Here is a 13,698-nt window from a genome sequence, read left to right as displayed (position 1 = left end):
CAATTTGCCAACCTCGGAAGGATGACAGGCTACGCTCGGCTCTGTGGTTCTCACCAATTTGTTCTGTGCTCCTCACCAGTTCTCGTCCCGCTTATTGGCTCAGCACCCCCGACTTAATGGTTTTTGAAGCACAGCTCATCCAACCGAACAAGCTTAGCAGCTCTCAGTACCCCACATTCCCACAAGGCCTACGTTTGCCCACAGGGCAACACCGGATAGCATTTCAATTCATTAAATGAGATTAACGGGCTGTGCAGAAGAGGGGAATGGGATCCTTGGGAAGTGTGGCATCCCAGACTATATCCGTTATAAGTTTCGCATCCCAGACTATATCTGTTATAAGTGTGGCATCCCAGACTATATCAGTTATAAGTGTGGCATCCCAGACTATATCAGTTATAAGTGTAGCATCCCAGACTATATCTGTTATAAGTGTGGCATCCCAGACTATATCCGTTATAAGTGTGGCATCCCAGACTATATCCGTTATAAGTGTGGCATCCCAGACTATATCCGTTATAAGTGTGGCATCCCAGACTATATCCGTTATAAGTGTGGCATCCCAGACTATATCTGTTATAAGTGTGGCATCCCAGACTATATCCGTTATAAGTGTGGCATCCCAGACTATATCCGTTATAAGTGTGGCATCCCAGACTATATCCGTTATAAGTGTGGCATCCCAGACTATATCCGTTATAAGTTTGGCATCCCAGACTATATCCGTTATAAGTGTGGCATCCCGGACTATATCTGTTATAAGTGTGGCATCCCAGACTATATCCGTTATAAGTGTGGCATCCCAGACTATATCCGTTATAAGTGTGGCATCCCAGACTATATCCGTTATAAGTGTGGCATCCCAGACTATATCCGTTATAAGTGTGGCATCCCAGACTATATCTGTTATAAGTGTGGCATCCCAGACTATATCCGTTATAAGTGTGGCATCCCAGACTATATCTGTTATAAGTGTGGCATCCCAGACTATATCCGTTATAAGTGTGGCATCCCAGACTATATCTGTTATAAGTGTGGCATCCCAGACTATATCTGTTATAAGTGTAGCATCCCAGACTATATCCGTTATAAGTGTGGCATCCCAGACTATATCCGTTATAAGTGTGGCATCCCAGACTATATCCGTTATAAGTGTGGCATCCCAGACTATATCTGTTATAAGTGTGGCATCCCAGACTATATCCGTTATAAGTGTGGCATCCCAGACTATATCCGTTATAAGTGTGGCATCCCAGACTATATCCGTTATAAGTGTGGCATCCCAGACTATATCCGTTATAAGTGTGGCATCCCAGACTATATCTGTTATAAGTGTGGCATCCCAGACTATATCCGTTATAAGTGTAGCATCCCAGACTATATCTGTTATAAGTGTAGCATCCCAGACTATATCCGTTATAAGTGTGGCATCCCAGACTATATCTGTTATAAGTGTGGCATCCCAGACTATATCTGTTATAAGTGTGGCATCCCAGACTATATCCGTTATAAGTGTGGCATCCCAGACTATATCCGTTATAAGTTGGCCCACACACATGCATTCATAAAGTACATATCCAGATGTGGCAATATTTACATTAACATAAACACACAAGGGTAGTTATGATTCCTTCCCGTTCACGTTTCGTTTTAATACAAAATCTCTTTGCTTCACAAGTAACAGAGCCCCACTTCATTGGTGGGTCGATGACATCATAGCTTTGTAATACGGTGAATGTTTATGGTGATATGTCAAAGCCATCTTCAGTTACCACTCCTGTTAACAAAAAGCTCTCATGGAAGACTGTGATGCTTAAGAATCCATGATTTTAAACAATGTATTTGCGGGTGATTCAAAACATCTGGTGTTCTCTGCAGGTTGGGATCACACAGTTCTCCCACAATGCTCGTACTGAATTTTACCTTAATAAATACCTTGACAAGGAAACCTTGCTGAACTCCATCTTGGCCATTCGCTTCAAAGGAGGGAACACCAACATAGGTAGGGAAGCACTATACATCCACACTTTTTGCGTCAAGTTAATAGAGTTTGAGATATCTTTTAGAATTCCTACATCTGACATGCTCCAAAATCTATGATCGAAATGTGTTTCATGTCTTGTGCATGAACGAAAAACCAAAAGCGTGCAATATTCTTCTGACAAACAGGAGAGAGTTGTCATCAGCCATGATGAAATGATGCTCTGCATGGGATTTATGCAAAGTGGATGATAAGTCCCCTGAAAGAATCCGGGACCGTCCAGTATCCCATTCCTAAAACCAAAAATTTGAAGTTCCAAAAATTTGAAGTGTTTGAAGGTCACACAAATCAATGGGATGTAAACTAAATTATTCAGTTGATGGAGAGGGATACTTGGACAAGGAGATACTGTGTTGCAGCAAATGTCCCTGAAGAATTCTCTGAGGTTGAATAATCCTTTGATTTTTTCTTTTCTTTATATTAGGAAGATTAGGTGGATTAAATTATTGAGAACACAATGGGGCTTCACATTGCAAATTCCAATGGGCCAGCACTTTTCCAAATTCAGAATGAATAGGTAGGATTATTTAAAGGTCGGTATTTTGGCCTCGGATTGTGTCTCCGTCTCTTTCGGCATCCCGCATCATTGGTCGTGTCTCGTGGGTTGGCAACGCGCCTTTCTCCCATGATGGTGGTGACGCTTTACTGTACACATTGATCGCCATTACTTCGCATTCACAAAAACGTGTTTCCATCCTTTCCCTCACCTCAATTCATTCAGGGTAATTATTCAAACCCTTATCACAACAACTTTTGGCAAGAATCTTAGAGAAATTTTATCAGATACTTTGGCCAAGCTATCAGTCTTCATGCTATCTGCGACCACCATTAGTGGACTAAACTCTTTGCCAAAGCAGATGGGGCTTTGGAAAACTCTCGTCTCCATGAATTATGCTGTGCAATCCTGCAATGGATCAGACGCGGTGAACAAATAATGCTGTCACACTTGTGCAATATCAGCAAAGCTAGAACCTTTCTTGCTCTTCGTTTTCTTTCACCGTCTAGGTCGAGCCTTGAAGCACACACACTCGCAGCTGTTTAAGGAAGAGGCTGGACTGCGCAAGAACTTACCCAAGGTGCTCGTCATGCTTACCGACGGTCGCTCCTTGGATGACGCGCAGAAGATCGCCAGTGACGTCAGAACCTCTGGTAAAACAAGCATGGACACCAAAAGGTGCACCAAACATATTTTTTACAATGCTCAAAAATGTTTGTGTTAAACTTGATAGATCTCTGTCAAACGGTGTACATCTCAACGAAGAGACTTGTCATTAATTCTAATCAATTCAATGGAGTTTTTTTCTCCATTGAAGAAATGGTGTTCGAGCTCTGTATAAAAATCAATAAAATCGATCGTAATATCCCATCAAGTCTGTGATCAGACCCAAACGTGTGCAACTATGGTTAGAATGAAGAACCTGCTGTCTAGTGTCGATCTGCATTGGCAGACAGGTAATACCATGGATGGAATCGACGAGACGTTGAGCTATGCTAACTGCCACGGAAAGCAAGGAGAAGCTGGCGTTTCGGACGTTAAACCCTCATCGGACAAAATAAATCTGATGAACGGTTGATGCCTGCAACGTCAGCTTCCCCTTGACTCCCACAGCGGTGGCATAACTCAATAATCGTCCTGTTGATTTTATCTCGTGCAATCATGTCTGCCCAGCCATTTGCATTTACTTATTATCCGCACGCTTTCTGAAATATAAGTGGATATAGTAATTGGTTCCGTCTGTTCATCAGTCCGTCATGCTATTTCCGAAACGGTTGGGCAGAAATTCACCAAACTTGCTAGTTATGATCGCCACATGAGACGAAGGTACAAGAGCAGTATCACTTGCTTGCTGGTCAGGTATGGGAGCATGAGCCGGAGCAGCGTACTGGTGCAGGGTCAAAAGGGTCATCCCAAAAAATGTGATTATGGACACATTAAAACATTTTTAATTAAATTTTGTGCATGCAATCAACATATCGGAATGCATTAAATATGTAACGATTTTTACGGCGTAACCCGTGGGTAATGCCATCTAGAACAGCGTTTGTCAGTCCGTATGAACGTCCCTTCCACCTACATTTTTCAGGTTTATTCCCTTTAAAACTCGTTTTCTCTGCAACCATTGGTCCGATTGACACAAAATTTTTACCATATGAGTGCCTCCTATATAATTTTTTAAATGATAATTTTGACGTTATAGGTTACATGGTACCGGCACCGGCGCCATCTTGGAAAAACCGAAAAACTTTGCACCTCTATCTCCGAAACCGCTCCATGGAAAAAATTGAAAGGTTGCTCATTGTAAAGTACTCCCCATTGGGAATAACAAATGTTAATGATGATGTCATAGGTGACTTCATTATGACATCATAAATAACTCTTTCATCCCCCCCCCCCCCCCCCTCCCCTTCCCACGCCTCCTGCCCCCAAGCCCTCTCCCTCCCACACTTCTCCCTGCTCTCAAATGTTGTGGTTGTGTGCTTCCCCTTCTCTCCCCATCTTGTCTTCCGCTCCCTCTTTTTGTATATTTTGTTTGTCTGGTTGATTTGTTTGTGAAATAAATGTTAGCTCTTTCACGAGCCTCGATTAAGTATCCAAAAAAAAAAAAAAAAATCGACAAGGAGAATGCTTAAACCTATCAGTATGAAATTTATCTGGCTACGCTGTTGTTAGACTATCGGTCTTGTTTTTGACTTGACTCTCCGTTCATGCCCCAAAAGGTGTGGACTTATGGTCACAGGGGTAAAAATGGGGAAAAATTTTAACTCATAATTTGATATCGGGTGAATCCTGGTGTAATTTTTTGGCATCTTTATTCAATTTTGCTTTAGGTGGGAAGCATGGGGATTTATGATGGTGCACCAATGACTTCACTCTGGTTTTGCCTTTTGCAATTCTAATCGGCTGTGTTTGTCTTGCTGGCCATTGTCTCCAATTGTGTATAACCTGCACAATAATCCATGATATATGTAAATAAAGAAATAAGAAAACGGAATTTCTTGTCTCATGCATGTGTCACAGCTCATGGAAGAGCATCCGTACATTTACTGGATATTCTAGTTTCAAGTTGTTGAGCTAAATCTCCCATGATGGTGATGTCTCATTTCTTGGTTTATTTGTAAAAGCAGGCTCGGTTGTTTAAGCTTGGCGAGCGGTGATTCACACGCTTAGGAAATCGATGATGTGATGAATGACGATCTCCATGTGGCGTGAATGACAGGTGTGACCGTTTTCGTCATCGGTTTGATGGATGTTGACTACGCTGAGCTGGCTGCAGTTGCATCGAAACCCGTGGCCCGCCACTTGTTCTTTGTGGAGAATTTCAACAGCTTCCAGAAGATTCAAGATGAACTCATAGCCTTTATTTGCGAGACTGCTTCATCAAGTGAGGAACACCAAATCGCATCTAATCCTCATGATTCTTCTTTGCCTTCTTCACATTTCTCTCATCGAATACTCCATCACACTTGGTCTCTTTTGTTTTCTTCTTTCAGTTTCTGTCTTTTGAATCTTAAGTGCAATCTCCATCACCCACATCCTTGCCCCAACTTAGCAGTTTCCCTTAAATCTTATTTCATATATTTTGTCTACATTTCAAATGTTGTTACCAGATCAACAACATGCATTTTAAGGCCATTTCCCCTGCTAGAGCGGGGGTTAGCCTTGCGGCCCCCGTGACAATCTTCTCCATTTTGCCATATTTTCTGCATCTCTCCTTGTTAACCCCCTTGCCCACATTTCTTCTTCCACCATCTTTAGCCAAGTCTTTCTCGGTCTTCCCCGTCCTCTACTTCCTTCTACATTCATTTCCATCACTCTACTCAACCAGTCACTTTCATCCTTCCTAAACACATGACCAAACCATCTCAACCTGTTCCTCTTCACATCATTGTTACCAGATCCAAGTTGTAAAATCTCAATATGTTTTATATTAACTTATTTGAATTTGACTGTTTGGTTGAATAGTTAAAGACTTGTTTCTTTCTCTACTTGCTGATGTGGGTTCAATTATACTTTGGCTGCTCACTCTTGCCAACCCGCACTTGGACAAGCATGACAGTGCGTCAAACACCATTCGACAGGAGTTGAGTTGAGGGTGGCTTTCATAATGCGGCCTAAAGTGCGCTGAAATGGCTGAAAAAGCAAGGGACATATCTTTGTTCATTATATTTTGTCAATGCATATAATCATTCACTTATATTTTATTTTGAATCGAATATTTAGTATAGCTTCCACTTTAGATGTTGTGATTGTATAGACAGCCAGAAACTTGCGGATATTTAATGGTGCTTTAATTTACAGACGTTATTCAACGCATGGACAGGATTCTGTTGATTTGAGGTTTGAACTAAATGACAGGCACTCTGTGGAGCGCATATCTCTGCCAGGCTGAACAGTTTCCGTTTTGTAATCCACTGATAGGCCGTACCTGGACCAAAATCTTATCGGCTTCTCCTTGTCACCTACGGAACTCATCCACCCAAGTTTTGCCATAATCCATCCACAACGTTTTGAGATATCGTGTTATATATCATTTTTAGCCCTATTACGCAATGATGAAGAATAACTTAAAACATTCTCTGATCCAGATTCGGACCTTCACCAAAATAATCAATTATTCCTTGTCATGCACCCAACCTCTCCACCAAATTTCGTCTGACTCCGTCCACAACTTTTTGAGATATTGTGCTATATATAGATTTTAGCCAACCTTAGCTTAGTTTAAGATTTTAGCTTAGGTTTAGCCAACCCTGGTGTTGGGCTAGCGGCTAGGGTGTCAGCTTAGGATCCTAGGATCCTGGATTTGAATCCCGGTCGATCGCCGAATTAACGCCAGGGGGGTTGACTCAGCCTGTCATCCTTCCGAGGTCGGCTAATTGAGGACCAGTTCACTGGTAATTCCCTGTTTGTCGTTAAAGGCGGCAAAAAGGGTTGGCGTCAGGAAGGGAATCCGGCCGTAAAACATTGCTTCAAAAAGGGGACCGAAAAACAACAACAACCACGGTTCCCGAAAAAGGCCAACCCCCGCTTGCGGGGAAAAATGGCCTCTAAAGGTGGTTTTTTTTTTTATATAGATTTTAGCCCAATCTCTCAGTGGTGAAGAATCGCTTTAAAAAATTCCCAGATCCAGATCTTTACCAAAAATAATAATTTCGTCCTTGTCACATATCCAAGCTCTCCACCAAATTTCGTTCCTAGTTCATCCACAACTTTTTGAGTTATCCTCTTCACAAACAACCAGACAAACAATCCACCTTTGGAGACGGAGGTAAAATCATTCAAATATTACACGTTTTATTTTCATTTAATCATGTCATGATTCAAAAAATGTGCAGCCTAATCTTTGTGAAAGGTGCTGCCAATAATCTTGGCAGTTCACAACTTACTCCAGGAAACAAATGGAAATTGATACTTATGATGTTTGAATCACATGTTAATGTTTATGATGTGAATATCTTCTGCCACAAGTTTCAGGCAACCAGCAGCAAAAGTCTGGGTCAAACCTCGACCTAGCTGTGATAGTCTAGTCACAAATTTGGAAAACTTGGCTCTATAATGACATACTTGGCATTTTTTTAGTAAAACTTGGAAAATATTTTTCCCACAAAGGATTTTGAGCTCCTGATGACAAAAAAGTATTGTTAAGGTATTATGGGCAAAAAAGCAAAATGGCCATCACTGAAACCAGACCATCTACTGTACTATAAATGGATGAGGTGTGTGTGTGTGTGTGTGTGTGTGTGTGTGTGTGTGTGTGTGTGTGTGTGTGTGTGTGTGTGTGTGTGTGTGTGTGTGTGTGTGTGTGTGTGTGTGTGTGTGTGTGTGTGTCGGTCGGTTGGTCGGTCGGTCGGTCATACTTTTTGATGTTTATTAATTAATTACGTACTATTAAAATGCACCTTTTAACCCTTTAGACTGCTTAGACCCTTTAACACTTGAGACCCAAAAGGCCCTTGAGGACCCAAAACACCCAGATGACCCAAAAGTCCTTGATGACCCAGATGACACAAATGATAAATTAGTGGTTTTATTTTAATATTTCCAATAAACAGGATGAAGCTGAAAGTCACAAAATAAACACCACTAAAGTTAGATGCTATATGGTATATACATTTTGTTCCACTATTACACATATAGTGACTTGGTAAAAATATTCATGTTGCATGTAAATATTCTTCTTATCCCACAACAAAAAACAATGTATGTGAAATTTAGCTATTTGTATCAAGATTGTTGGCACTCGCTCAGGAAGTGGTGGTCTTGATAAGTCACACGACAGCAAGGCTTTCTCACCACATTACATACTTTCAACCTGTTCTTGATTAATATTTACGAACATCTACAAAACATTGCAACCAAGGTCCTAGCCACAAGGGAGATTGAGGAGGATCTGGTAGAAGCCCACAAGAAGGGACAAGATCACCTGGACAATTTTGTGGAGGAAAGTCTTCTTCCTTGTGCTGAAAGAGATCCGTTACCAAAAACATGGTTACTTACAGTGCCTCATTGTTTCAGTTGAGACGCATTGATTCAGTTGCAGGGAAAGTGATGTCATTCAAGGCAGAAGACAGACAACTGCTACAACTTTTGATCACTGCCTCTGAAGCACATCAACCTGTGTGAGGTATTAAAACACGAGCATTCACCAGTGCCACAGGCTCTAGTAGAAATGTATGGAAGCCCTAGAACTGATTCAAAGACAATATTGTACCAGGTACTTACTGCAGGCATCCCTTGCCCCTCTGTCTTTGAAGATACAGATCTTGGTGAGAAGGCATCACTTATTTATTGATGAGCAGGCAATAGCGATTACCATATGGAAACCTCAAGGAGCAGCCATCTTTGGGGACTTTGCTGGTGTGTTTGTTGTAGCTGTTGTACAAAGTGGAGAACCTTATAACAGAGTGGATGAGATATTGGACAATTACCATGAGGCTTCTATCAAAAATGGTCCCAAGAGGAAATGGGGCCAAGGTTCAGGAGCAGTAGAGCAATAAGAAGACTGATCGAAAGTATGGATGTTCCTCTGCCTTCAAAGTGGGAGAGCTTCATATAACACCCTAACGACAAAATAGACCTGGCAAGATGCTTTCCCAAACAGTTGATGATGATGCACCAAACAACAAAATCGTTGTGGTGGCTGCTGGATTCAGCAATTAAGAGAGAGCTGTAGCATCTGAGTCTGGAGTAAACACAATGCCCAACACAAGGAAGCTGACACAACAATTAGCATCCATTGGTTAGAAAGCCAGACTTCAAGCATCGTAGTTGCCGTGAGGGACGCAGATGTCCTTGTGTTACTCTTGGCTCATTTTCGCAGATTGCAATGTTCCAAGCTGTGGCTTAAGGCTGGGATTGTGAAGAAGAGGAAGTACATTCCTATTCACACAATATTGGAGCACATGATGCTGGAACAGGATGTGCTGGAAACAATTCCTGCATTTCATGCTCTCACTGGAAGTGACACCACCTACTACTTGGCTTGACATAGCAAGAATTATCATGCTGGAAAGTGTTCCAAGAGCATCATGATCTCCTTAAACATCTTGGTGATGGTTATCTGGATGAAACAACTGCCACAGATGCCGAGCTGTTTAGCTGCAAAGTCTACAATGTGCCAACTGTCACGCCTACCAACAAGGCATGTTCAACCTTATTTGCCGTCAAGTTTCATGCCCCAGAGATCCTTCCACCAACAAGTGACGATTTAGCCTTTCACATGCAACACTCACATTATCAGGCAGCAGTGTAGAATCAGGCACATAAGCAGTACACATAGCTACATGCTCCGGAGATGCTTGGTTGGAAACGTGGTGATACCTCACTTGTGCCCATCCACCTGTCCCTCACTCCTGTTCCAGAATCGTGCATGGAACTCATAACCTGAAATTGTAGCACTAAGTGCACAAGTGCCTGCTGCAAGTGTAAAAAGTCATGTCAGGTGTGTGCAGCAGCTTGAAAATGCATTGATGCAGAATGAAAATGCAGAACCAATGATGACGCTTGTAACAATGTTTAATAAATGGTGATTCAAAATAATGACTGGACCGTATTTTTCTGGAAATGACTTTTAGGGGTAATAAATGCTTAATATAGAATAGTTATTTCCTTATTGAGTGTTCAGATTAAGCATAAAAGTAACTAAATGTCACATGAGATATGCATCTATTTTGTATAGTTAGACGACGTTTACTCATGTCTGTCTGTCTCTGTCTGACGTCTACTCATCCCTATGTCTGTTTTTTCTTTGCATCTGTCTTAAATGTGTCTTTTTAGTATAAAGCAGGCTGCGACACCAAAGTTTAGGCAGGAAACATTGTCGTACCTTTGGGACTTCGACACTTTATCTCTTCAGGGGGGGAAGGGGTTTGCCCTCAGCCAATATCTGGCACACCAGACCAATGGCGAGTGAGATGGGAGGAGCACGGCGTGCCACCGATGACATGCGAGCCCAAGGGTATATAGGGGTGCAGTGTAGAGATGACGCCAGTAGATTCCGGAAACCTCACTGGGGGACGTACACGCCGATTACTGCGGCGTTTTCCCTTTGAACCGTTCCTTTGCTGCTGCAGGTTCTGCCACGTCCCACCCAGCAAACCAGGTCCACGCTTCTCCTTGTGCTGAGTTTGGACTATAGCATGATTGTTCTTTGCCTGCTTGTGTCTCCACAGTGGTCAAGCCATGCCCCGACGGACACAGACTGAATGTTTCCATATCATCCTCCTCTGATGTCTATCTCTTGTGTGATTGATTGCATGGGCTATAAGGGTTATAAAGTAAACCCATATTGCAGGGGTAACATTAATGGAAAAATGCCATGATATTCAAAACCGCAATAGTTAAAACCGAGGGCCTATGGGGAAAAACGGCTTAGGTTCCTGGGTCTTCTAGAAAATATAGGTAGTGAGTATAGGTAGTGGGTTAAGATGTTGTTCTCATTGTGATTATTTAAGTACTTATTTTGTAAATTCCTCCACGTGTCATTTATTTTAAATACACTTGGTCTCGGGTGAATTCCGTTTCTCAGTGGCTTCATCTGGTTGTTTGAGTAAATCCTGCTAGGGGTAGTTTGGTTACGATTAACCGCTAGATGAGATAGTGGCACATAACTCAATTTTGCTCTGCCTAATTTGATCAGTCATGTGTTTGCCTATTGGCGTAGAGTTTGGCTGGCTCAACAGTTCCAATGGATACGGTAGCGGAGATCAAAGACTGCAATTTGGCCTGTAGCTGTCAACTCCCCTGACCTCGACAATCACTGACGCGACTCGCCGGATTCGTACCGAGCAACTGGAGTGGCCCGACGACTGTTACAGTATTAAAGCTCACATGACACGTCTTCTACTGTTTTCTGCATTACCTATCTAGAAAAAGATGTAACAGATAATTAAAATATGGTAGTTTTATGTAGCTTAGATAAAGTGTTGTCCTTGATAATTTTGGTAATTAAAAATTGAATGGCCATTAATTTGGCCATTTGTTTGGCCATTTAGCGAAAAAAAAATTTGGCCATTAAAAATGGCCTCTAAAGGTGGTTCTTCTTCTTCTTCTTGATAATTTTGGTATGTGAATATCAGTAAAGCATCCACTTTGTCCAGTCTGAATACTTTGGAAGATACCGCATTTTTATTTGTGTAATTTTTTTTTTTTTCAGTCTACTGTTAATTAACTATGCATCACAAATGTCTGTAAAATTCCTCACATCCTTTTGTTGGTCATATTCCCTGTCTGTATACACACACACACAATGCGCAAAAGTCAATTTCAAAAATATCAAAAATGATGATATTGTTTTACATGATGTGCACTAAAGTGATTATTTACTCTGATAAAATGTTTATTTAGTAATTAATTCACATGGGCATTATTAGGCAATCACCCTATATACAAACCATCCTAAATAAATCATTTTTATTTAAAAAAAAAATAGATCTTATTCTATCAAGGGTCACAGTATATTTATTTGCGCAGCAACCATATCTCAGACTGATGATTTAGATGCCATTTTAAGGTGGCCATTTTGAATTAATGTAGGATAATAGCCAAACTTTGCATCGCTGTCACTGACCATTACAATAAATAATTATTTTTTGGGGGAGTTGCAATGGCAATGTTAGGCCTATGCCAAGATGGCACTTAAATCTAGATTTGGGCAGCCATTTTGGATTTTTGCTTATAAAATCTTAATCATAATTTTTTCAGCTTAGTAGACAGAAAAATTGGATTCAGCCACCCCCAAATCCTTTGGAAAAAACAGTATCTGCCAAATTATACGCAGAAAGTCCCTGGAGTGCCACGATTCCTGAAAATGGGACTATATATATACAGTCGTGGTCAAAAATATTGACACACTTGCACATTTTTCAAATAACTCACAATTTTCTCTAAAAATAAGTATTTGGTCTTCATAATTCTTTATTTCACTGTTAATATTACAGAACTTTTGTTTTTGATTCAGAACTTAATATATCCTTTAAAGCAGATAATAAAAAGAAATGGCATTGAAAAAATTATTGACACCCTAGGGCCTAGAGCTAGACGTATTATTTGGTAGCACAGCCCTTGGACAAAATAACTGCAGTCAAGCACCTCCTATAGCCATGAATGAGCTTCCTTCACCTCTCTACTAGCAGTTTTGCTGACTCTTCTTGTGCAAACTGCTCCAGTTCTCCCAGATTTGAAGGGTGCCTTCTCCCAACTGTTGTTTTCAGATCTCCCCACAGGTGTTCAATGGGATTTATATCTGGACTCATTTCTGGCCTTCATTCACTTCAGAACAGTCCAGCATGTTGTCTTGAACCATTCCTGGGTGCTTTTTGAAGTGTGTTTTGGGTCATTGTCCTGCTGCAAGACCCATTACCTTCGACGGAGACCCAGCTTTCTGACACTGGGTTGAACATTGCGCTCCAAAATACCTTGGCAATCTCCTGATTTCATGATGCCATGCACACATTCAAGGCACCCAGTTCCAGAGACAGCACAGCAACCCCAAAACATAACTGAGCCTCCTCCATGTTTGACAGTAGGGAAGGTGTTCTTTTCTTTGAAGGCTTCATTTTGTTTTATGTAAACATAGAGATGATGTGCTTTACCAAAAAGCTCTAATTTGTTTCATCTGTCTACAGGACATTCTCCCAGAGGATTTTGGCTTGTTCTGGTGTGTTTTGGAAACCTCCAGTCTGGCTTTCTCAGCAGTGGGGTCCTCCTGGGTCTCCTACCATAGAACCACCTTTAATTGAGTTGGTGATGGATGGTGCGAGTTGAAACTGTTGTACCTTATGTCTGAAGGTCAGCTTGAATCTGTTTGGCAGTTGATCGAGGTGCTTTCTCCACCATTTGAACAATCCTTCGCTGCAATCTTCAATCAAGTTCCCTCTTGCAACATAGGTCCAGGGAGGTTGGTTACAGTGCCATGGGCCTTAAACTTCCTGATAACATTGCACATGGTGGACACAGGAACATTGACGTCTCTGGAGATTGACTTGTAGCCTTGAGATTGTCCGTGCTTGGCTACAATATTGTGTCTGACCTCCTCAGAAAGTTCTCTGGTTTTCTTTCTTTTCTCCATGCTCATTGTGGTACACACAGTGACACAAAACAACAGAATGACTCCTTTTCTCTATTACAACTGGTTGAATGAGTGATTTTTATATTGCAG

General features: G+C 41.4%; 1 protein-coding gene across 2 annotated transcripts in view; it reads left to right on the top strand.

The window, feature by feature from the left end:
* Positions 1-13,698, top strand: part of LOC137432912 (collagen alpha-1(XII) chain) — a 305,761-nt gene that overhangs the window by 215,715 nt on the left and 76,348 nt on the right. For both annotated transcript variants that reach the window (XM_078783725.1, XM_078783726.1), the window contains exons 35-37: positions 1,879-2,002; positions 3,047-3,190; positions 5,260-5,424. In XM_078783725.1, the coding sequence (XP_078639851.1) occupies positions 1,879-2,002; positions 3,047-3,190; positions 5,260-5,424 (433 nt within the window). The remainder of the gene's footprint in view (positions 1-1,878; positions 2,003-3,046; positions 3,191-5,259; positions 5,425-13,698) is intronic.

This window comes from Myxine glutinosa, chromosome 8 (genome assembly GCF_964187855.1).
Source record: "Myxine glutinosa chromosome 8, kmMyxGlut1.1, whole genome shotgun sequence".
Taxonomy (NCBI): Eukaryota; Metazoa; Chordata; class Myxini; order Myxiniformes; family Myxinidae; genus Myxine; species Myxine glutinosa.
Note: the sequence above shows the minus strand (reverse complement) of the source record. Positions and strands in the feature narration are given on the sequence as shown.